This window comes from Agelaius tricolor, unplaced genomic scaffold (genome assembly GCF_023055355.1).
Source record: "Agelaius tricolor isolate 1412-34295 unplaced genomic scaffold, bAgeTri1.0.p SCAF_9, whole genome shotgun sequence".
Classification (NCBI taxonomy): Eukaryota; Metazoa; Chordata; class Aves; order Passeriformes; family Icteridae; genus Agelaius; species Agelaius tricolor.
The window spans coordinates 9,074,041-9,098,516 of record NW_027269269.1 but is presented as its reverse complement, the minus strand read 5'-3'; the positions used below and the strand labels follow the sequence as shown (position 1 = coordinate 9,098,516).

The 24,476-nt window shown below is 36.5% G+C and overlaps 1 protein-coding gene across 1 annotated transcript in view; it reads right to left on the bottom strand.

Moving 5' to 3' along the window:
• Positions 1-4,595: 4,595 nt before the first annotated feature.
• TRPC6 (transient receptor potential cation channel subfamily C member 6) overlaps positions 4,596-24,476 on the bottom strand; it is an 80,569-nt gene continuing 60,688 nt past the window's right edge. Inside the window, exons 5-12 of the mRNA XM_071434204.1 lie at positions 23,535-23,748; positions 21,482-21,709; positions 19,446-19,710; positions 18,426-18,621; positions 17,023-17,226; positions 11,006-11,089; positions 8,505-8,580; positions 4,596-7,728 (exon numbers count right to left, since the gene is read on the bottom strand). Of these exons, the coding sequence (XP_071290305.1) occupies positions 7,577-7,728; positions 8,505-8,580; positions 11,006-11,089; positions 17,023-17,226; positions 18,426-18,621; positions 19,446-19,710; positions 21,482-21,709; positions 23,535-23,748 (1,419 nt within the window). The 3' untranslated portion in view covers positions 4,596-7,576. The remainder of the gene's footprint in view (positions 7,729-8,504; positions 8,581-11,005; positions 11,090-17,022; positions 17,227-18,425; positions 18,622-19,445; positions 19,711-21,481; positions 21,710-23,534; positions 23,749-24,476) is intronic.

The window sequence follows — 24,476 nt, the reverse complement described above, 5'->3', positions numbered from 1 at the left end:
CCAAAGTCAAAGCCATCAAGTGCAGGCCATATGCCATCAAGTGCAGGCACATGCAGCAAAGCTTGCCAAAATTGATCCCCGCTGAAGGCCAAAACTTAAAGGAAGGAGTTACAAAGACACTGGAATGGAGATAGTATCAAAGGAATTGCAATTGGAAGAGAAAAAAAAAAAATTGGGGCAATTTGGGAAATTTAGTGACTACAAGGAGATGGACCAGGATTTTACAAAGTGCAGTGAAAAGAACCAAAAGAGGCCAAAACTGAGCTAACAGACATTGCAAAAGCAGGGGACAAAGTTAAGGAGGGAATCAGAACTTGAAGGGGAAGATATGAGGGACAGGGCATGGTTACTTATTAAAGAAAAAAAAAAGAAAAAATTCTCCCCAAAATCAAAGCCATCAAATGCAGGCCATATGCCATCAAGGGCAGGCACATGCAGCAAAGCTTGCCAAAATTGATCCCTGCTGAAGGCCAAAACACAAAGGAAGGAGTTACAAAGACACTGGAATGGAGATAGTATCAAAGGAATTGCAATTGGAAGAGAAAAAAAAAAATTGGGGCAATTTGGGAAATTTAGTGACTACAAGGAGATGGACCAGGATTTTACAAAGTGCAGTGAAAAGAACCAAAAGAGGCCAAAACTGAGCTCACAGACATTGCAAAAGCAGGGGAAAATGTTCAGGAGGAAGACACAATTGGAGGGGAAGATATGAGGGACATGGCATGGATACTTATGAAATTAAAAAAAAAAAAGAAAAAAATCTGGCCCAAGTCAAAGCCATCAAAAGGCATGGCATGCCATCAAGTTCTGGCACATGCACCAAAGATTCCTCTCTTGGTCCCCATTGAAATCGCAAGATTCCGTTTCCCTTCCCGAAAGGAAATGAAATTTCCTTTCGGGAAGGGAAACGGAATCTTGCGAACCCAAAAAGAAAGGCTTACAAACACTCTGGAAAGGAGATAGGATCAAATGAAATGCAATTGAAAAAAACCCCAAAAGCTCCAGAAAATTGGGAGATTTAGTGTCTTCAAAAAGTGGTCTGTGAGGAAATGAGCTGCATTGCAAAGGACCAAAAGAGGCCAAAGCTAAGCAGAGAGATGTTGCAAAAGCAGGGGAAAAAGTCAAGGAGGAAGACACAACTTGGAGGGGAAGATATGAGGGACATGGCATGGATATTTGAAAAAAAAAAAAAAAGAAAAAAATCTTCCCAAAGTCAAAGCCATCAAGTGCAGGCCATATGCCATCAAGTGCAGGCACATGCAGCAAAGCTTGCCAAAATTGATCCCCGCTGAAGGCCAAAACACAAACGAAAAAGTTACAAACACACTGGAATGGAGATAGTATCAAAGGAATTGCAATTGGAAGAGAAAAAAAAAAATTGGGGCAATTTGGGAAATTTAGTGACTACAAGGAGATGACCAGGATTTTACAAAGTGCAGTGAAAAGAACCAAAAGAGGCCAAAACTGAGCTCACAGGCATTGCAAAAGCAGGGGAAAATGTTCAGGAGGATGACAGAGTTTGAAGGGGAAGATATGAGGGACAGGGCATGGATATTTGAAAAAAAAAAAAAAAAAGAAAAAAGTCTTCCCCAAAGTCAAAGCCATCTATTGCAGGCCATATGCCATCAAGGGCAGGCACATGCAGCAAAGCTTGCCAAAATTGATTCCTGCTGAAGGCCAAAACACAAAGGAAGGAGTTACAAAGACACTGGATTGGAGATAGTTTCAAAGGAATTGCAATTGGAAGAGAAAAAAAAAAAAATTGGGGCAATTTGGGAAATTTAGTGACTACAAGGAGATGGACCAGGATTTTACAAAGTGCAGTGAAAAGAACCAAAAGAGGCCAAAACTGAGCTCACAGACCTTGCAAAAGCAGGGGAAAATGTTCAGGAGGAAATCAGAACTTGAAGGGGAAGATATGAGGGACATGGCATGGATACTTATGAAATAAAAAAAAAAAAAAGAAAAAAATCTGGCCCAAAGTCAAAGCCATCAAAAGGCATGGCATGCCATCAAGTTCTGGCACATGCACCAAAGATTCCTCTCTTGGTCCCCATTGAAATTGCAAGATTCCGTTTCCCTTCCCGAAAGGAAATTTCATTTCCTTTCGGGAAGGGAAACGGAATCTTGCGAACCCAAAAAGAAAGGCTTACAAACACTCTGGAAAGGAGATAGGATCAAATGAAATGCAATTGAAAAAAACCCCAAAAGCTCCAGAAAATTGGGAGATTTAGTGTCTTCAAAAAGTGAGGAAATGAGCTGCACTGCAAAGGACCAAAAGAGGCCAAAGCTAAGCAGAGAGATGTTGCAAAAGCAGGGGAAAAAGTCAAGGAGGAAGACACAACTTGGAGGGGAAGATATGAGGGACATAAAGCACAATTAAATATGAGAATGGTATAAAAGTGTTCATATATAAAAGGGCATTAAAATATTGCCAATAATATTGATAATGATTTATCTGCTGCATTTTACTTTGAATGGAATATGAACTGATCTTTTTCAATTACTTTGATTGGAGTTCCATTGGAGCAAAGTTGAAATTTCAAGGAGCTAAAGCACAGAATATTCAAAAGCTTAAAACAAACCCAAATAGTGCCAAAATACATCTCCTTGGACAGAGAAAGCACTGAAAATTTGTACTTTTTGATCCCTACTGCATTGTCATATGGTGACAAAATGTTGACAAGAACAGAAAGAGGAACAGGAAACTTGGCTTTTTGCAAAAATTGAAACAAGAGAATAAATGAAATATTTTGAGGTACTCATGGTAACCAGGGAACAACAGAACAAATTAAACATTTTGAGGTTACTCATATACAAGGGAAGAACAGTGCATGGGATTCCTTGGCCTTCTAAGAGCATGGAGCTTGAGGTACACACCTCAGCCTTGATTAACTTCTCTTTTGAGATGAGCTTCTGAAGCACAAGTAATTTTCCAAGCACAAACTTTGCAAATTCTATTTTCCACAAGCCAAAATAAAATTTAAGTAGGAACCTAAGTACTTGGATAGATTATTCACACCAGGCAGCTTCCAACAAATTTTAAAAAGCGTTAAATATTTACATGAAAAACTAGCAATTTACACTGTAAGAACAATTTCTTCTGTTCTGCAAATGAGTACAGTTTCAGATTATGTGGTTTGTAATGTATTAATTATAATGTTCAGATAGAAATTTCAAGCCTGAGGGAAATCTCTAAGAAGCAAATGCAAGATTTTGTTGTACTAAACTGCATTTTGGGACACAGAAGTCATGAGAAAATGTTCTTAGTGAATTACAGGATACAGCTGCTATAGCTGAAGTACTGCCAAGATCAAGCTATGTATTTTAAGCTTTGAAAATATATTATTGAAAATATATGCTCACCCCAATGTACTAGAACATGAGACATAAACTTCTGTCATAAAGGTCCTGGTTTGGCAGCAAGAATTTAGTTGCCATATGCTCTGTAACAGAGTTTTTCTCACGTTTGTGATAGATTTGCTTAATGGGTGGTTTTGTTTATGCTGACCCACAGCAACACTAATGAAGAAGGAAAAATGAAAATATTGGTGCAGAGCAAAGAAGAAGCCAACTCATCCATCATCCCTGGGGAATGGGATGGATTCTTGGGATGGGAAGTTAGATCCTGCCCCTTGCAGTGACTGTCCCCATCAGTTCAAGCCCTTCCAATGAGATGATCATTTGTGATGGTTCATTGGCCTTGCAGCGTTCATGAGCTGAGTGCTGATTTCTGACAAGCTGAGACTTCTCACACTTCAACAGAAATGTTGCCAACAGCTAGAGTGGCTTCTTCAGAGTAACAGGAGATAAATGGTCACTTCTACTATGACTTACCTGGAATACTTGTCTACCTTATGACACAAAATCATGCCTTTAATGATTTCTATCCATTGAACACAAAGAAAGACTAGACAAGCTCAGTTGCTTGTCTTCATGGCCTTCATCTAAAATCAAATGAATCTGTAGATGCCACTTCTAAAACCAGCAGCATTCATTGGCTTGGCCTGTCAGTGCTGTAAAATATGGTGTAATGCAGCAGATTTTTACCTGGAATGTCAGAACTTTAATTTGAAATCCCATAGCTTTTTCTCAGCATCTGTCACTGTAAATCTTGGGTACTTTAGGCTTGTATTGCATGATTGGTCCCTAATAAAATTTCCATTCCTCCATGACATATAAAGCCTTCTCTCAATATTTAGATGTGATTCTGTTTCATCCAGAATAGTGTGAGAAAACCTTGCACAGACATTGATTTGGGGATTTTCTTACTTCATTGCCTTCTCTTCAGAAGTTCTTAAGTCCTTCCATACCTTTTAGTGAAATACATTTGGGTGAAACAGAAAGGAGATTCTCTAAGGGATGACGAAATCTACTCACCATATTTCAAAATTCAAGTTTAAGAAATACTCAGGGGAAAAAATGTATATAAAGACAATACTTCATAGCAGGTCTGGTTTAGATGTGGAAGCTGCTGCTACAGAAACAGAATTGCTGAACTCAAGTAATTAACAAGATTTAAAGACACAATTAAGTAGGTAGCAAGACAAGACTATCTTGTTATCCTAATAATTCACAAAAAAATATGGAAATACTTTCTGATCAAATTATTGTTTTATTAGAAACCAAAAGGAGAACTATGTAAGGTGAAAATTATGTTACTGCAGATGTTCTGAACCAGCATCAGGCACAGTCACAGGTGACAAAATACTTGGCCTTGAGTCTAATTAAGTACGAAAATACTTCTTTGAAATGTGTTATTTTAATATTAGTGTTGTTAGGAAATCCAAGTTTTTTACCGTATCAGTCTTCCAAGCAGGAGCAGCCAATTTTCCAAAGTGAAATACCAAAATGTTCATACAATGGATCACAAAGGCATTTTTAGTTTGGTACATTTAATTTTTTTTTAATCAGCATAATATATTTGGCATTGTGCTCATTTAAAATACTACACTGCTTGTCACACTACATTTGGCAATAGACCTCTTCAAATATATTTAACAAATTGTTCCATGAGTAATAACTACATATAAAATATCTTCAATGATTAAAAAAATCCGTATGTATCTTCTTCATGAAATACAATATATACATTATGATCTTATAGTTTTAAGGTACATCAAATTTTGGGTTTAAACAAATTCACAGTGTACATTTTACCTCTGTAATAAAAATCTTCACTTTAAAAGTGCCTGGATCTCAAACTGTGTATATGCATTTCCTCTCTCTGGGTTTATGGAGAGTGAGGGTTTACCATCAATGAGCACTACAGTAGATCCAAACTGTGTATTACAATGACCAAAAATTAAGACTTCTGATTACTGAAAGTGAACACTGGCTGTCTGTGTTACCTCTGATCCTGACCAACAGATTTTCTGAAGAGCTTCTCTCAGACGGAAGATGTGCTTTGAGCAGCATGGCCTCTAACACAGCCCTTCGGTGGAGCTGAATGAACTGCCCACTGTTTCAGAAAACCAGGTCCAAAATACTCAGGTGGAACTTAAATTCAGAGGCCAGTCCTGGCCAAGAGAGATGGCCAGGAACCATCCAGGAGCCAAAATGCAGTGAAAGTTACCATCACACTGCCTTCCAGCCTAAGGTCACACCAGTTGCCTGTGCTCCACTACCTTTGAATCCTCACTTTCCTCCTTCTCCCTCAGATGAAGAAGCCTTAGAAGTTTCTAAACCCTGAGTTCATTGCACCTGAAGCCCACAGGACACATGTTGCTCCCTATACTCCATTCGTGGCTAAACTTTCGTGCCAAGCTCTTCCTTCAAAGCATGACAAACACTCACAGGGCAAACTGACCTCAGTCCCCTACCTCCACCTGTCTCCAAGCGATTTCAAAACCCATTCTAATATGTCTTTTTTCCCTGAAAATACACACTGATTCCATCAATATTTTTTTAAAAAGAACTATCAGTAAAAATCCAGCTGGAAACTAATCTAGACCCAATAAAAATAATCTCCAGCCTGAAAGGGAAAGGCAGAAACATTCTAATACATTCCACAGTAAATAAGTTTCACAAAGCTAATTTTAAAGCAATTACTGACAAGCCTTTTTAAGTCTTGTTTCATACAAGTCTTTTACAGGTGTGTTATATACCTGGATGCCATGTTATAATTTTTCACAGCCCTTTCACTAATCTCAAAAAAAGCTTAAAGAGAAGCAGAGGTGCCCAATGTAATATATGTTTATAACACCTCCAGAATTAGTGACTGTCCAAAGAGAGAAACACAAATTACTATATTAACCAAGGGAAAAATTATGGAATGGAATTTATGCTGTTTCTATCTGGAAAGACAGAAACCATCTGACTGTCCTGCATGGACATTGTTACACAACAAACAGCCAGACAGAGCATGGGATAGCTCATCTGCAGTTTAACAGAAAGGGACTTTTAACTATTGCAGTGGGCAGGGTGAAAATGTTGGACCTTTCTTTACCACATGGAGTGAAGATTCTTCATTAAAAGAGTCCTAAAGAATACAGCACAAGAGCTGAGCTGTCACCAGTGGAAAAAAGGATGAGGGATGCAAATCCAGAGGAGATAAGATTTCATTATGTTTTGCAACAAGATTGTTTTGTTTGCTATCTATGTCTGCAGAAAATTTAATCATTTAAACAGGATTAACATAGAGAAACATGGTCCCCCAGGCATGACATTCCCAGAATTCAAAGAGAGGTTTGGACCTAACACTTTAGTATCTTCCACCTCAAATAAAAATGTTGCATTCAAACCTGTAACCTGCAGTTTTGGAGGTTCAGTTCAAGGCATAAAAGCTGGAGAACTTAGTAATTCTTAAACAGATTGGAACATCAAGGGTTAATTATTTTGGGTTAAAGAAGGTTTTCTTCCAGCCTCCCAGGCTCAGAAATAGCTTTTCAATAAACTTGGTGAAAAATATTTCTTTCTTAATGCATTAACTCCCACTGGAACCTAGGTATCTCAAAGGATAGCCCAGTGCTGACAGGGATCAGTAGGGGAAAATACAACACAGTGCTCTGAGTGTCCTGGTACTTACCTCTACATGGAAACATTCATAGGTTTATTTTAATATCCTACATATTCTTAAGAAAGAGAGTTAGCTTTTTTTTCTTTTCTTGCTAGTTGGGAATGCTGGAAAAATTAAATAGCTTTTGATATATGTATATATATATATATATATATAAAAGCCTGGATTTTTCTCTTTTGCTTCACTAAAATATATGTAAGAATGGTTACAAAGGGAAATTTGCAAAAAATAAACAGTTAACATAGGAAAATTTTGATCTATGCTTTTAATCTTTCATGACTGAGCTCATCAAGAATTCCACTGGAATTCTAGACAGTAAATTGAGTACTTAAACTATCTCAGATCAATTATTCTTCAGCAGGTAAAGAATAAATATCTTTACTGAAGTGGTATGGTCTCCCTACTGTAGACCTAGAGGATTTGCCACTGTGTTCTTTCAATAAAGCATTGGAATGATTTAATTTCTGAATCTTTTTTAGAAATGTGAGCTAGGCTTGAGGAAAACAGAAATATGGCTTTAAGGGAATTGTTAACATTCTGTTGCATATCTTATTTTGGTTATCTCTTGCTTTCTTCTTCCTTAGAGTCAAGTGACAGTTTTTCCCCAAGTTTCCTTATAAGTTCTGCCAGATCTTCAGAATTCTGAGATTTTTCCTCAAGGAGTTCATACCGGAGACTTGAGATGTCCTGTTTAATTTCCTTCAATTCACCTGTAACAGATTTTAAAGGACCACAATATTAACAAAAGAAAAAAACAACATACCCAAATATCTCACAATTATGGTTTTTTCCTGTATTTCTTTGTTTGAACAGAAGAAGTAGATATTCTGCTGCCCATTGGTGAATCATAGGATATTCTGAGTTGGAAGGGACCCACAATGACCATTGAGTCCAGCTTTAAGTGAATGGTCCACACGGGGATTAAACCCAAAATCTTATTGTTATTAGCATCATGCTTTGACCAGCTGAGCTAACCTCAGTGGAATGGTGTCTTGGGGATAGAAATATGAAAATGTAGTTCAGGAATCAAACAAATCTGAAGGCAAAAGTGTGAGAGACCATGAGTTCACAAAACTCACATGATCTATTCGATAGAAGATGCTGTTCTGCTGTAAGAGAGATCACAGAATCACAGTCACAGAATCATTTAGGTTGGAAAATACCTCTAAAATCACTGAATCCAATCATTAACCCATCACTGCCCAGACCACCAGATCTTTAAAGAACCATATGATCTTGAAGGACCCTTCCAAACTAAACTATTCTATGATTCTATTATTTCTACATGTAGCAACACATTTTAACACTTGTCAGATCAGTGACAGTTTCTGATGGGAGAGGAGAGACATAAATCCCACCTCTTCAACAGCATGTTAACTTTACCTCTTGCACTTGTAAAGATGTGAAGGGGATTAAGCATTTTGGAAATATATAATCACTTCAGTTTGATTCTCTGATGAAACATACAATTCATCAACATACTCACCTTCATTGACTTCATCGCTTTCCTTATCGATCTGAGCTTTCAACACATATCTTTTAATAAGACGCTTCATTATTTTCTGCAGAGAAGAAACAAAGAAATGAAAAAAGGAGTTTTCTTAGTTGGAGTAGTATTGTAATAACATTTCAAAGTAAGAGCTCTTGTCCTGATTTCAGCTGGGACAGAGTTCATTTTCCTTTTAGTAGCTTGTACAGTGTGAGTTTGGGTTAGTATGAGAATAGTGTTGATAACACACTGGTGTTTTAGTTGTTGCTGAGCAGTGATTACCCAAAGGCAAGGACTCTTCAATGTCTCATGCTCTGTTGCTGATCAGGGGCACAGGAAGCTGGGAGGGAGAATGGTTGGGACAGCTGAACCAAGCTGGCCAGAGGAATATTTCATACCATAGAGTATCATGCTCAGTATAGAAACTGGGGGGGCTTGGCCTTGAAGGGTGATCACTGCTCCTCTATCTCTCCCTTTCATTACTACTGCTACTACCACTACGACTACTTTTTTTTTTTCTTTATTTAAATTAGTGAAGCACCATAACCTCAACTCACAAGCTTTACCTTTTATGATTCTCCTCCTCATCCCATGAACTTGGAAGGGGGCAGTGTGGGGGCAGTGAGTAAGCAACTGTGTGGTACTTAGCTGACAGATGGGTTAAATTATGACACCTCTATTACCTTCTGTTGCACTCAGATACTTCAGTGTAGAACTTGACAAATTAAAGAAATTTAATGTAAAAATCTCTGCTTTAATCTATAGGTGATATTTAACCTTTATGATTCTGCATATATATATATATATATATATATATATATATATATATATACTTGAAAGTTAGAGAACTAAAGACAATCTTATGAATGTTATAATTCATAACCTTTAACCTGCTACTGGAGGCTGTAAGAGCTATTAATACAGTTGCATCTTTGATCTCCAAGTAGATGAAGCCATCTGGCCTTTATTGCTACTCAAAGATGATAATGACCCTGCTTAGCATTGCTAGTTGCTAAATCCTTTTGTTGTTAGTTTATTTGATCTTATTTTGATATATTTGGTAAGTTATGTTTTCCCAGTTTAGGGCTTGCTTAGAGAAAATGGGATCCAAAATTCTAAGTCATTTAAGTGTCTCATCTGGGACTCATCTAACCAAAGACAGATACTTTCTAAGGTAAATATACATATTATTTCCTTCTATGGATAAAATGAGCAAACCTGAGAGCACAGCTCATCTGAGACAACTAAAAGTGATCGAATAGCTTATACCATGAGAATGACCAACCTCTCTGTTAATAATACGGGGAATCTAGGCCAGCAAATTTATTGTAAATTTTACCTTTCCAGGAAAAAAATGAATTCTGGCCCTGACTCTCCCAACAGTTCAAATTACTTAAAAAAGAACAAGGTATCCAAGTACATTTTAGGATACGTATTTCTGCCTTTGGGTTTAATATTTTCATAGGGTGTAGTCCATGACAACATAATACTTCTTCTTTTCCATTTTAAGATAGAAAACATTCATAGATTTATATGTCTGCTTTTGTCTCCACAATGATAGAGCTGGTTTTGAGGTGAGTCATGCCAGATTAGCGGTCCCAGGCCATAACCGTGATCATGCTTGCAAGGTCAGCAGCTGTACTGTTTATTATAATGATCCAAGAATCTTTCAAATACAAAGCCACACTACATGTTTATGGTGTAGATTTTTAATCTTAGTATCTATCCCTGCAACATAATGAAATTGGCTGTGAAAAAGTGAGGGAGTTTTGGAACAGACTTCTGTAGACACTACATAACATAAAAGTGGAGCGGCGCTAGCCTGCCCAAGGGAAAATCTCTCTTGTGATCAATAAAGTATACTCATTTTCTGTACCTTTTTTCATTCAGATTGTCTTTTCATATTACCCAGGCAGCTCTTGCTTCTTCCTTTCTACCCACTTTGTAGTATTACAAGAAGGAAAGAAGCAGTCTCTGGACCAGAATAGCTGAGATTTATGAGGACTGTGCTGGGTCTTCTTATACTTAACTGCACAAAGGCTCATTGCAGTTGTTTAGGAGGCAAAGGAAAACCAGACTGCATTGATAGGATAAAGGCTGACAGATACTTGCAGTGCTTGAGGCATTTGTATGTAGAGATGTGCCACAATAAGCTGATCTGCTTCAGCAAATGGAATGGAAAGATTTGGGGTTTATTTTTGGATTTCTCAGTTCACATTGTGCAGTTGAGGACTCAACTCTAAAATTAAGAACATTTTTCTAAAGCACATAAATAAATTGCACTATAAGGGTGCCATTTAAGAAACAAAGAGGAGTGAAAAACACCCTCGAATTGTACTGCAAATACATAAACCATTTCATTTATTTCTGAAATATACAAGGTCTGTGGATTTATCCTTGTCTCATGTTACTTAGCATAAATTCAAAACTGTCCTCATGCCATCAGTCTGCCAGTTCTACTACTTCTTGATTTTATTTAAAAATAAACTGGTTTTTACCTGGTATTGTCTTGGAGGATTGTTTAAACTGTTCAAGTGAATTTCATCTGAGCTTCTTATACTCGACTGCTTCCTTTGATCAAGCTGAAACAGAAACATTATTTATAGTACAAAATAAATAGAAGATCAATATGTGTACTTCATGTATATATCCTATGACAGAAAACCTAAGGCATCACAAAATGGTGAACTGGGACTCAAGCTGAATGACTGGGCTGCAGTAACAGTGAAGAGAAACTGCAAAACCAAATGGTATTACTTTAGATAAAGAGTGGGGCCAGTTCAACAAATAGCAGTGCAAGAAATATAAGTCATGGTGGATCTGGATCAGCAATAAGTGGGACGCCACTAAAAATTCAGTTCCCTGAAATGGAAACTGAAATGGAAATGGTCCAACCAAATTTTTACTCTTCCAAAGGATGGGGCCATCAGAGCAGTGTCTCAAATCCCGTGGGATGTTTTGCACTTCCATTGAACCCCTCTATGTTATGCCCTAATATATCGAGCATCTACTGATAAGCAGACTGGGGCACTTTGAAGCCTGTTAAATACCTGTGGGATATGCTGGGATACAATTTGGTGACAAAAATGGGGCAGGATTTGCTGCTTACACAGCTATACACCGGGAATAATTTAAATACTATTAGATTTTGTTCAGCATTCCATAGAATCACAGAATGGTTTGTGTTGGAAGGGACATCTAAAAACAGGTAGTGCAATGCCCCTGCCATTGGCAGGAACACCTTCTATTAGATCAGGCTTGTATTTCGATACAAAAATTGATTAAATTTGATACAAAAATTGATTAAATCTATTGGTAAAACATATGCATTAGTGATCAATATAAAGTGTACACTGAATTTGGGAATTTTTGGTTCTTCAGAAAGATTCACAAATCTATTTGTCCATACTTTTTTAAAAAACATTATTTATCTATTTAGTCTATGTTTACTTGACTAAGCAAAAGTAATGATAAAAGATAAATAATGTAAAACATATAAAACAATTAATATTTCTCTTATATATTCATCTACATGTGGACAGGCATGTATAAAAAGGGCAAGTTACTATTTTTTCACACTTGAATAAAGCTACTTCAGATATTTTGAATATATCTTAAAAAGTATAATCTTATCAAAATGTTTTAACTTAAACTAGGAATCTGATTTATAATAAAAAATAATGACTAGTGAGTTTACACAATCACTACATAATCACTATGTTTTTCAGAATTTTAGAACTAATCACACTTCTTGGGCCTCATCTACAACACTGGGTTAAAAGAGAAAAACAATCTTCCTGCTATTTCAGCTCCTGGATTTCTCATGCACCATTTTTTGAAAAAGTGTAAGATCACACTTCCTCTGCAGCAGCAGAGGGAAGTTGCCTTGGGTATTTACTATGTATTTTATTACATATTTTAAAAGCAAAGCTTCATGCTGGTTACCAGTTTCAAACTTATGTTACATTGTTTCACCTCAAAAGTTAATCTACGGCTCAATTACAATTTGATTTTCACTTGAAATAGCAAAATTGGTAATATGTGGTGACATGAGTTATGACACTGCAAACTTGTAAAACCAGGCACATTGTAATGCCTCTATGTTAATCTTCACCCTCCAGCACAGTTTTTAAGATAATAATTTACTTTTAATTAGCCACCTTGAAAGCTGGCAGATAAATCAGAAGTGTAAAACTTTAGATCTTATGTGTACCAGTAACAGGACACAAGATCCACTGTAAATTGCTGAATGACCACTTGGTGGCAGAGACTGCCAAGATTTCATTATCACATTTAACATTTTTAAACTCTCTTTAAGCTCTCTTTAGACTCTCTTTAAGCTTCCTGCCTATGGCTTTTTTCTTTCTCCAAAATTAGTACTAGAGTGCACTCAACCTGTCACATTGGTGACTGACCTAGAATCCGTATTTTTAAGTTACCATTTATTGAATATGAGTAACCAGAGAGGAAATGATGTAAATTAAATAAAACAATGATATAAATCCCAACCAAAATAAGTCTTCTTCTAGAGTGGGGGGTGAAATATGAAATGCAGGATATATGGATCATTGTTCTTTGAAAACATCTTCATCTTTACACTTGCCTCTCATTTCATTATTCTCTTGTATTACTTAAAATTCAATTCAATCAGAATAGTAATGAAATTGTTATAGCTGGTTTCTTCAGCACTTTATTAACGTCTTAAATCAGAAGCTGCTGTCAACTTGCAATTCCAAAAAATTGTACTTTCTTGGATCAAAAAGGAGGGTTCCCAGAAAGTGACTCAGTTTGTGCTCCTATAAGCAGACGTCACTCATGAAAATTTCAGAAATACTGTTTTACACTAGGAAAGTTAAAGTTAACATATTTTTCTTGTTTGAGTGAGGGCTTAAAGCTACTTCAATAAATAACTGTCCCTTACATCTTTTCTGAAGGGCTATGTTTAATGGACAAAATTTAAATATATTATCTCTCACTGCTGATTTTTAGCTCGGGAAGATGAACAAGTTCTGTGACTCTTGAGCAATACATTTTCTCAATCCCAAGGCAACTTTAAAATTTAGAACAGTAGTCAAAGTAGGTTTTTTAAAAAAACTCTCTCCTTTTCCTTAATTTCTTTTTTCCTTTTTATTGGTTTGAGTTTCTCACTCGATATTTAAAATGCCAATTCTAGCCTGAAAGACGGAATCTATGGATTTTAATCAACAGCCTGAAAGAAAACATCTTCACAGTCTTTAGTACTGCATTTAGATATGTCTCAGGAAATTAATTTCTGGTGTGCTATACTTTGAACACAGCTATGTAAATTACTTGCTGTTTAGCACTGACAGCATCTGGCTTCGTTTTCTGCTAGCAATGATCAGGGCAGAGCTGGAACTAGGAGTAGCATTTCCTTCCTTCCCACCCTAATTCTTGTCTTCCCACTCACTCTGAAGCTGCTGCAGCTTTTGCAGAGAGAAGATGCAGGCTCTGCAGCAGAACAACCCACAGGCTGGGTCTGAACCAGTGAACTCCAGTGTGTGTTAACACTACTGGGCACTGCAGTGCAATGTCTTCCACCAGTAAACTTTCACTGCCCTCCTGGGTTGGACTCACACCAGAGCAACCTTCAATCTTCCTAGGCACAGTCTGGCAACTGGAATGGCTTAGGGACAAGAGGTTTCCCACTTTGTGAGGAAAACTACCTGAATAGGGGCAAGCCATTCCTGAATTGGCCTCAAAACCCAGATAAGCTACCCATGTTATACTAGCACAAACACAGCCATCAAGTCTTGGGTCTGGTCTTGCCAAATCTTTCCTTATCTTTCCACAGCTCATTTTATTTATATTATAAATATACCTGCACAGGTAGCTCCTTGCTCAGCAGTCATAGCAGCATCAACCCACTCAGCACTAAGTGAAATAAAAGTCAAAATCCCAAAAGCCTGAGAGTGCCCTTGAGAAGATGCCATGACAGCCTCAACAATAATGAATCGTCAACAGTGGATCAAAAGGTAACACAAAACCACTTTAGCTACTTCTTGGAATTGCACAGGATGGCAACAGCTCATAGATTCAGATAAATTCAGCATGTAGAAGCCCAAAAGGTAAGTGAAAATGCAATCATCTACCACTATCTGCTGCAAAACCTGAAAAATTAATAAATACAACTCAGACACTTTATGTTTTTCAATGTAAATTTTTTTTTAAATTTGATTTGCATTTTTATAGCTGCTTTGGCGGCAGAGTATGCACATTTCATTTAGGATTAGTTATACTAAAATCTGAACTGAGTGTAAAAGCATTAATATTTGAAGACTTAAAATTAATTCAAGGCTAGGAAAAAATCTGATAAACAATGTTTGCATTCCTACAGCTCTCTTTCAGAGGGACTGGTATAAAAGCTGACAAATCTGCTACTGTTTTATGTAGAACTGGTTAGTATTACACTATGCACTTTTCTAGAAAAATGCTAGAAAACATGAATTGCTATGTTTGAATGGAGTGATAAAAATACATCTTCTTTCCTTAGTCTAAGTATAAATGGGACTTATAAGAATACCTGTTTTATGGGAACATAAATTTCATGCTAAAAAGTCATTAACACAAGCTTATAACCTACTTATGTGCTTTTCAAATTCACAGAGTAAGTGAATTAGAACAGAACCATTTGCTGTTTTCCACCACCATTCAATTTTAAGTTTTTATGCATCTCCTCAATTGTGCAATATTTTAGTGATGACTTTATCACTCACAGAGGTTTTAAAATCAGGTTGCATCACGCAGCTTGAAGAAAAGTTTTGCAAATGTCAGATTCATTAAAAACCTGAGCAAATGCATGTGTCATACCTGTTAGGTCCTAAATACATTAGGATTAGATTTTCCAAATAAAATGAAGTGAGATCTGTGAAACACTAGAAAAATTACTGGTAATAGAGATGAGACAATTGCAAAATAGCAATTTTGACTTAGATAACAGTGTTTGTAATACAATACCTACATTTGTTTTCATAAACTGTATCAACTTACTCAGAGGCACAGGATTTTTCCCTAAAAGTCCATTTTTTCTTTCTAGGATTGTGAGCATTTTTTCCTCTTTTACTCTTCAACTAATAAGTGTGAAAAATGTGCTGGTCACACTTGTGACAGAGAACTGACAGATGCATGTAAATTCTTTACTGGTCCCCAGACTAAGGACTAAGGACTCTTAACAACAAATTCAAGAACTCTTAACCTTGAAGAGGCCTCTGCTCAGACCACAGCCCATTTTAACAAAGATTCTTCCATACTTAAATTTCCATCGAAGAAAATTTTGTTTTTCCACCATGACAAATTCTTTCTTCCTTTTTTTTTTTTCCTGTATGTTAGCAAATGCTCACCTTTCTACTCACTACATCTGATCAGCTGCCTTGGATAACTCTTCTTCCCTAAAATGTTACAATAGTGCTAGAATAGTGCCAGGCTTTACATTTCCAATGCCACCTAACATCCAATGTTTTTCTCAAGCAATTGAAATGATCTATACCAAGATAGTGCAGGAAAAATACACCTGCTACAAACTAAGCAAGTCCAATGCATCAACTCAAGTGCTTTTTACTGAAGCTGTGTAAGTAAAACAGGTAACAAAATATTTTACAATAAAAGCAAAGGGCATTTTCAGTGGAAGCAGAGACAGGGTGCCAAGGGGGGACTTTGGAGACTGCCCAGGCATGTGAGGGTGGCATTAGGAAAGACAAAGATTGCCTTAAGCTGACATTTCCAAGAGCAGTAAGAAATATTGCTACAACAGCAACGTAAGGCAGCACAAGGAAAATGCAGGCCTATTGGCAATGGGGAAAGGGATTTAAGTGACAGCTGGATGAAGGTAAGAATGAGGGACTTGATGCCTTTTTTGCCTCAGGTTTCATCAACAGTTTCTCAGACCTCTGTGCTCAGTGAAGGAATTCGAGGAGACAGGAAGAACTTGAACCAGGCAGTCCAGAGTGCTACATCCACAGGCGCATCTGAGACAGCAGATGCACCCCTAGTAAATATGCTATCATCTCTGAAAGACCACGGGTATTGGGAGAGCTCCCCAAAAGCTGGAGAACAGCAAATGTCAGATCCATCTTCAAAAAAGGTCAAAATTATGATTCGAGCAGCCCTGGGCCACTCAGCCTCCCTTCAGTAACTGGCAAAATAATGCAATGAAAAATGAAACTTCTTGGAGCACATTCAAGAACAGATGGTGACTGGAAAAAGCAGGTGTGTATTTATGAAAAGTAAAATCTGTCTGACCATCTAGATGGTATTCTGAGATAAAGTGACTTGCAGATAAGGGGAAAGCAGGAGATGTCATTGGACCTGAACTTCAGCAGGGATTGTAATTATTCCATTCTATTCTATTCTATTCTACTCTCCCATATTAGTGACTCATTCAGTATGAATTAAGTATGTTGGGAAATTCATGAATAAAGCAGGGCAATAATAAAAATAAAGTTAAAATTGGCATTATCTTCTAAAATTAGCAGTCAATATATACAAGAAAAAAAAATACCTTATTCATCTCTGCATCTTCCTGAAAGCTTTTCTTTTGGCACAAAAATGGTTTAGAAATGCATTTTTTGATTCTGATTAGTAGATACAGCAAAGATTTTGGACTTGGCACTAAGTTGAAGGGTACTGGAAGAGTTCTCCCTTCTTCAAAGTAAGAAAACCAAAGTTTAGCCCTTGCAAATTTCCATTCTACATCAGCATCATCCTGTAAAACAGAAACACAGCTGTTAAGACACGGTTAATACCACTCTGACTATTGAAGATGCTCTAGCTAAACTTCATGTGTGTTTTAAGTGTAATTGGCTGAAGTAAATCTCAAACAGATCAAGATTTATGAAAACCAAAATTTCAGTGAATGGAACTGTTCTTCTTAATCCATTTAAAATAATGCAATTGCAGAAGAACAGAATGGATTTAATTTAAATGTTGTTTATTCCAGAGTAAGTGCTAATAGTCTGTGATACAGGACCACAATGACAGACTCTGTTACTAGTCTGTAGACTCTATTACTTTAAACATGAACTTAAAAAAGATGAGGTGATTCTTACCTAATTCCTTCAATTTTCTGAAATATATGATTAAACTAGATATACTATCATCACCATGGTTTATGTTTATCATTTATGATCACCAAAACCCTCTATTTCCCCCTGTAAAGTTTAGGAGGGTTTTCTACAGAAAGGACTGACGTCAGTTCAAGGTCATGACTCAATACTGCTGTACCTGTTTTTAGAGGCTGTTTTGTCCAGTCACTGTATTTTTAATGCTCCAAAGCTGATAGATTTGCCCTGTGGCCTCCCAATCCAGAAGACTGTGAACATCCCTAGAGAATGTGTTGCTCTTGCTCTAGCTTGACAATGCTACAGGCCGCAGTCAGAGCCCAGAATGTGGGACCAAAGTGGAGTCAAACCCAAGTTTGATGCTTTGGCAAGAGCAACCCCTAGGAAAGCCTGGGATGGCCCATCTCCTGAAGATCTGCTTACTTTTTTCCTAAACAGTGATAATGATTTAGCCTTCTGTTTTCCATGGAATGCAAACAGTCATGCTGGATTTCAGCAAGTAATTACAAATGAGGCAAATGAAAGATTCACAAGAAATTACAAATGAGGCAAATAAAAGATGCACAAAGTAAAACCATGTAGCCCATACTCTTCAGGAACATAACACAATTCACCAGTAGTTTCTTATTGAAGTCCAGTTCTTACTATTGCAAGCACATGCAGCCAAGTAATTGACAGGTATTTTATAATAAAAATGAACAGCGGCATTAATATTTTCTTCTAAAACTTTCCAAAAGCTTATGTGGTACTTGTCTTGATGTCAACAAGAAAATTTTCCAGGAGCCAGAGACAATCAGTTGCAACAGTAAATAGGGTGATATTTCATCATAAATGGACTTTTTACCTCAATTTCCTGGAATGAACTGTTGATCATTGCGATAAGCATGTTCAGTAAGACGATGACCATGGTAACATTATAGACTCCATAAAGAACATAACCAATATTTTCAATAAATTTGTGTTTATAATTGATAACAACTGATTTAACTTCTGAGAGTCCAAATATAGCCCAGAACAATGTTTTGAAGCTTTCTTCAACACTAAAAGGAGAAATTGGACACATGCATATGTTATTGAAGAAAAGCTGTATATTCTTATTGTAGAAATTGCCAGTTATCAATTTTATACAGTGTACAAATATTTCCATTATCATAATGTTTAACTCCACCTCTGTACATAAAAGTAGACTGTCTAATTTCACGGCTGTTTCATAACACAAAATTCCTAACAAAACTAACTATAAAACCATCTGATTCAGATCAGATGGTTTTAGGATTCATATATCCATCCTCAAAAGAATACTACAATGATTCACTTGTTAACTACTTTAATCTATATACTACAAGCTTGCTGTTAACATGAAAAAAATTTTTTTAAAAATTTTAAAATAATTAACCTGTAAATACTTTATTTAAATTGCACTATTAGTTCACTTACTGGGAATTATTTCACCATTAATATGACAAATATTTCAAAACTATGAAGAAGACAGGATATCTGATGGCAAATCATCAATTTTTTAAAAAATTGGTCTTATGGACCATAATCTTCCAGCTGAGTTTTTACTGTTCCACAATTCCAGGGTAAAGTCGTGGTGTAGAAATAGTGATTTTTTTTTTTCAGGTTAGTTAATTTAAATACATGTATTTCCTCCTGATCAGTTTATAAATAAACATAAGTCCAAACCTCTGAGGTACTTTTTCCTATTTATCTCCATCTGTTTGAAGATTTATTTTCTCTTGCTTTGATAAAGAGATCTCAGCTCCCCATATCCAAAAATACAGTAGCATTGCAAAGAACATTTAGTATTTTACTGAGTTATTGTCAAGAAAATAAAGGTTACAATTTAATCAGTTGTACTTACGTTGTGAAAGCTTCGTTTTGTTTTGCCCCCAGATAGTAGGAATAGAGATTAAACATGCCTATCATGAAAGCCACAAACACCATGATAAATATCACCATAAACTTGAAGATGTCTTTCACGGTTCTGCCAAGTGATATCTGCAGTGGCCCAAAGCTTTCATTAGCTGGTAAGATGTAGGCTATCCGTGAGAAACTTAACACCACTGCAATTGCATACAGCCCTTCAGAAATGATCTGAGGATCAGACGGATCCCAGTTTATTCTGGCTGGAAAAAAGACGAGAATTCCTGTCAGTAAAACATGTGCTTATCTATGGGAGGCATTTCTGGACCACCTGCTGCCAGTGCTCTGCCTAATGTAGCCCAGGATACCACTGGCCTTCTTTGCTGCACAGGCTCCTGTTCAACCTGGTGTCCATCAAGTTATCTTTGCTACCCTATGAAGAAACCTGGCATTAAATACTCACTATTAATACCATCCATACACAGATGCCCTTCAAACAGACTTCAGTGTACATGCATACATGAAAAAAATGCCTCAACTAGTTGCTTTTAGGACTTATGTGAAATTTATAACTTTCAAGTAAAACTTTTAAGACTACAATTTAATGTGTTTCAGAATATCTATGTTTTAATTGTTCTGCTTTTCTGCAGTCTGGATAGTGTGAAAATGCAACCTTTTCAGAAACAGTATCTGAAGCACAGAATAAAGACAGAAACTGATGCAATTTAGTATCTAGAGAAAAATATCTAATAATGGTAAGTGAGATGTGGTGGTGTTGAGAGTGAACACAAGTCAGCAGTGCTTAATTTTTGCCCCATTTGAGCAAAATACCTTCTAGGACTTCCCAAATATCCCAAGCAAGTTTCTTGACATTTTTATCTCTTACTGGTAAAGAGCAAGGATTGAAAAATATTAAAGAAATATAATAGAGTCTCTGAGCAAATAATATATAACAGATACATTGGTTTTTCTGGCAAAATAGGTTTATGAACTTCCTGCACCGCATTGCTCAGTTCTGTCGCTGCATTACAATACATTCCATTCAAAGCAGCACCACCACAGACTGGTTTGCAGGACAGTATTGTATAATTGAACAGATTAAAATTATCTAGAAGAGGGGTGGGTGACAGTGAATTTATTTTGATATTAGTTCATTTCAGTGCTGTCTAGAACAGTCTACAAAAAGATGTACCAACACAGCCAGGGGACTGATGATCAATAGTGCAATCATAGAAACATGATCAATAGTGCAATCATAGAAACATAGAATATGCTGAGTCAGAAGGGACCCATGAGGATCAATCATTGAGTCCAGCTCCTGGCCCTGTGCAAGACTATCCCCAGCAGTCACACCATGTGCCTGAGAGTGTTGTCCAAATGCTTCTTGATCTCAGACAGGCTGGTGCTATGACACTTCCCTGGGGAGCCTGTTCCAGTGTCTGACCACCCTCTAGGTGAAGAACCTTTTCCTGATATCCAGCCTAAACCTGCCCTGACACAGCTTCAGGACGTTCCCTTGAGTTCTATCACTGGTCACCACAGAGAAGAGATCAGTGCCTGCCCCTCCTCTTCCCCTCACAAGGAAGCTGCAGACTGCAGTGAGCTCTCCCTTCAGCTTCCTCCTCTCCAGGCTGAACACACCAAGTGACCTCAGCTGCTTCTCATATGACTGCCCCTGAAGGCCCTTCACCATCCTCATTGCCCTCCTTTGGACACTCTCCCATAGTTTAATGTCTTTTTTATATTGTGGCACCCAGAACTGCCCCCAGCACTGGAGGTGAGGCTGCCCCAGAGCAGAGCAGAGCAGGACAATCCCCTCCCTTGCCCATCTGGCCATGCTGTGCCTGATGCCCCCAGGACAGGGCTGGCCCTCCTGGCTGCCAGGGCACTGCTGACTCATGTTCAACTTGTCATAAAGATAAAGAAGAGAAGCAGTGGGAATGTCTCCAGTACTACATTGTGAAACTATGGTATTGGAGACTAATTAAAAGAAAATCAGTTTGTTTTGGCCCAATAATTGTGCAATCAACTCACCCAAGGTGTAGTATTTTATGTTGGGCTCCAGTGTTGGACTTGTCAGATCTTTCATATTTGCATCAACGATGTTCTGGGCTCTGGATGCATGCCAAAATGCCATAAACCTTGCTATAAATGATGCTGCAAAAATTGCTAACATACCAAAATCAAGCATATTCCATAACTCAAACAGGTATTCCTTTGGACCCTGAGACCAAATTTCTTTACATTCAGACCATATCATGCCTGTGTAAGAGAGAACAGAAAAAACAGTGTGTTCTTTATTCTTCACACTTGTGTTATATTTTTATTACATATAACATAAATATAGTAGAAACAATATGTTTATAAAATATATTTATATTATATTATATTAAATATAATATAAATAATATATTTATATTTTTATTATATATAGGACATGCTCTTGGTTGCAGTCAAATTCAAAACTATTTTGATCAGTAGGAGTTCAAATACAAAATTACATCCTTGGACCTACAAATTTATATACATTCTGAGACTTCTTTCTCATCTGAGTAATAATTAGTCTTTCAGACTGCTTTTTCCTGTAAAACTACAAAAGCTTTCCAAGAGAGGAATGGGATGTGAGCCTTACCATCTGTTACAGACACAGAATGAGACGAGAAGAGCAGAAATGCAGTGGTGGTAGAGCTAAAGCATAACTCAAAATTTCTTATTTGCCATTTCCCTGGCTACATGTCTCTTTTACACATGTGACAAATGATCATGAAAGTAAGACTCAGACCTAATTCTTCTTCAATAGGACAAAGGAATCTGTCAGATTCCTAACTACTGTCCCTTAGTAATAAAATGAAAGTACATTATCAGCTTATGACAGCTTTTTTTATTGTGAAAATCCTTTTTTCTTTTCAAGGTAAAAATTATGTAATTATGAAGTAAAATTCTAAAGAATTAATAACTGAATGGAATAATGTCACTAATTTTTACACTTATCAAATTGAAAGCACTTTTCATCATTTTCAGATAAGGACAATAATAATGTCAATTACAGTAGCTAAATCCAATGTCACATCAGTATGCATGAATCAATTTTTTATAAACTGTCTTATGCATGAAAGTGATAAAAAATAGATTAAATTAGCAAAGTAGAACTTAAAATTGAGAATTTATTATTTACTTCTTTATTATCAGATGAAAATATTGATGTTTATAGACTTTGAAAACCTAAGTGCTATATTATTCCTAAAATACAAAATTATAATAGTTTATAAATAGCTTTACAATTAAATAAATAAATACTGCCAAGGTCTTTTAAAGCTATAATCAGTTGGTATACAAATTTCAATCACAATGAGATCATAAAAGCAAAGACTTTAAATGCATAAGCTCTTGAATGGGTAGCTTGAATTTAGCTCTCACTTTTTACTGACATAATTAACAAGCAGATCCTTAAAATATTTGGACATCTAAACCCCACTGGACTAAAAGGTAGAAAGTAAGAATCTGACAGCTAATATATTTTGGAATGTCTGGGCTCAAGTTCTGATGCTGAAGAGTTCTACATCACCAAGCTGAATGGGTCAGCTCAGAGTACTGCTCATAGAACTCATTTCATTCCTGTGTTGGGATGGAAAATATCTACCACCAAATCTTTGGGGATCTATATTCTTCTCTTTTGTCACTAATATATTCAGTTAAACACTATTAGTTCTGCAGGCATGCTTGCAAAGTAACAGATTAAGAGACAACTGGACACAAATAAATCTTGTCTCATCATGTAAAAATCTTTCCTCCTGGAAATTCACACTGGGACTCAACCACTCAAAAACTGGTAGACACTTTGCTTTGATATTCATTAAACTGAATTAATTAATCTTCAGATAATAGAGATTTCACCTAAATACTTAGTCTGTATGTTTGTGATCAACTAGACACATGAATCCTGCTGCCATCAAATAAAAAACACAAGGCCCACGTGGGAATGCAGACAGCTGAATAAACTCCCTTTGTTGCAATTTTTACACAAAACGTTAAAAGGAAAGGGTTCGGCTTCACTTGTAATCATAGCAATTTAAGCAAAAATTTTTACCTACTACCCAAGAAATAATAAGCATCTCCATCCATGAGAAACAGGATGTCTTCATCCTAAAAAGCTGTTTTACATTGTCTGTTGTTTCATTGGGTCGGAGTTTGGTGCCATCAAACCTGTCAGCTGCATTCATGACAAGCAGACCAAGAAAAATGGTGAAAGAAGCTGCATGGGCTACAAACTTCATGAATGGTCCACGCATTATCCTCCCCAGCTGCAAAAGAGATCAACAAACACAAGGATATTGCACTGACTGATTCCAAATAAAATGTATATAAAAAGAGCAGTAACACAGATAATCATATATTTCAATAATACAAAGAAACAAATATCTGAAAACGTTTGTATACCGTGATGCCCTGTTCACAGTCATCTTTACAAGTTTCTACTGATTTGTTATTTTCAGAGGAATAATCCATCAGTTTCACTGTTAGGATATCAGCAATAGATTAAAAGTGAAACTGAAATGAAAAATAAAAAATATATATTTTAACTCAGTGATTTGAAATAATACTGTAATTATTTTGTATCATTTTTGTTTATTACAAATAATCAAGAGAAAAATCTATTACAGCTGTTGAATTTTTTAATACTAGCTAGCTTCATTGTGAGGCAAGACCGAAAATAAGATTTTGACACACTTACTAAAAGCATTATCATTATAAGTGAATTATGAAGAAAATAATTCCCTTTCCTGACTGATGTGATACTCAATTTAGCAGTTATTGTGCAGTTTTCCCAACTTATTTTCTTTTTCTAAAAAAGTTGTGACACCTCAAAAGGTTGTATTTGTAGTTCTGTAGAGTCTTAATTTCCTCCTGACTTGTACGAAGGAAAAGTTCTCAGCTTTGTAAACACTATGAAAAACTTAAAAAATAGTTTAGTGCAACACTTAAAAACCTGAAAGCTCCATACAAACTCACATGAGTTGAACTTCTAGCA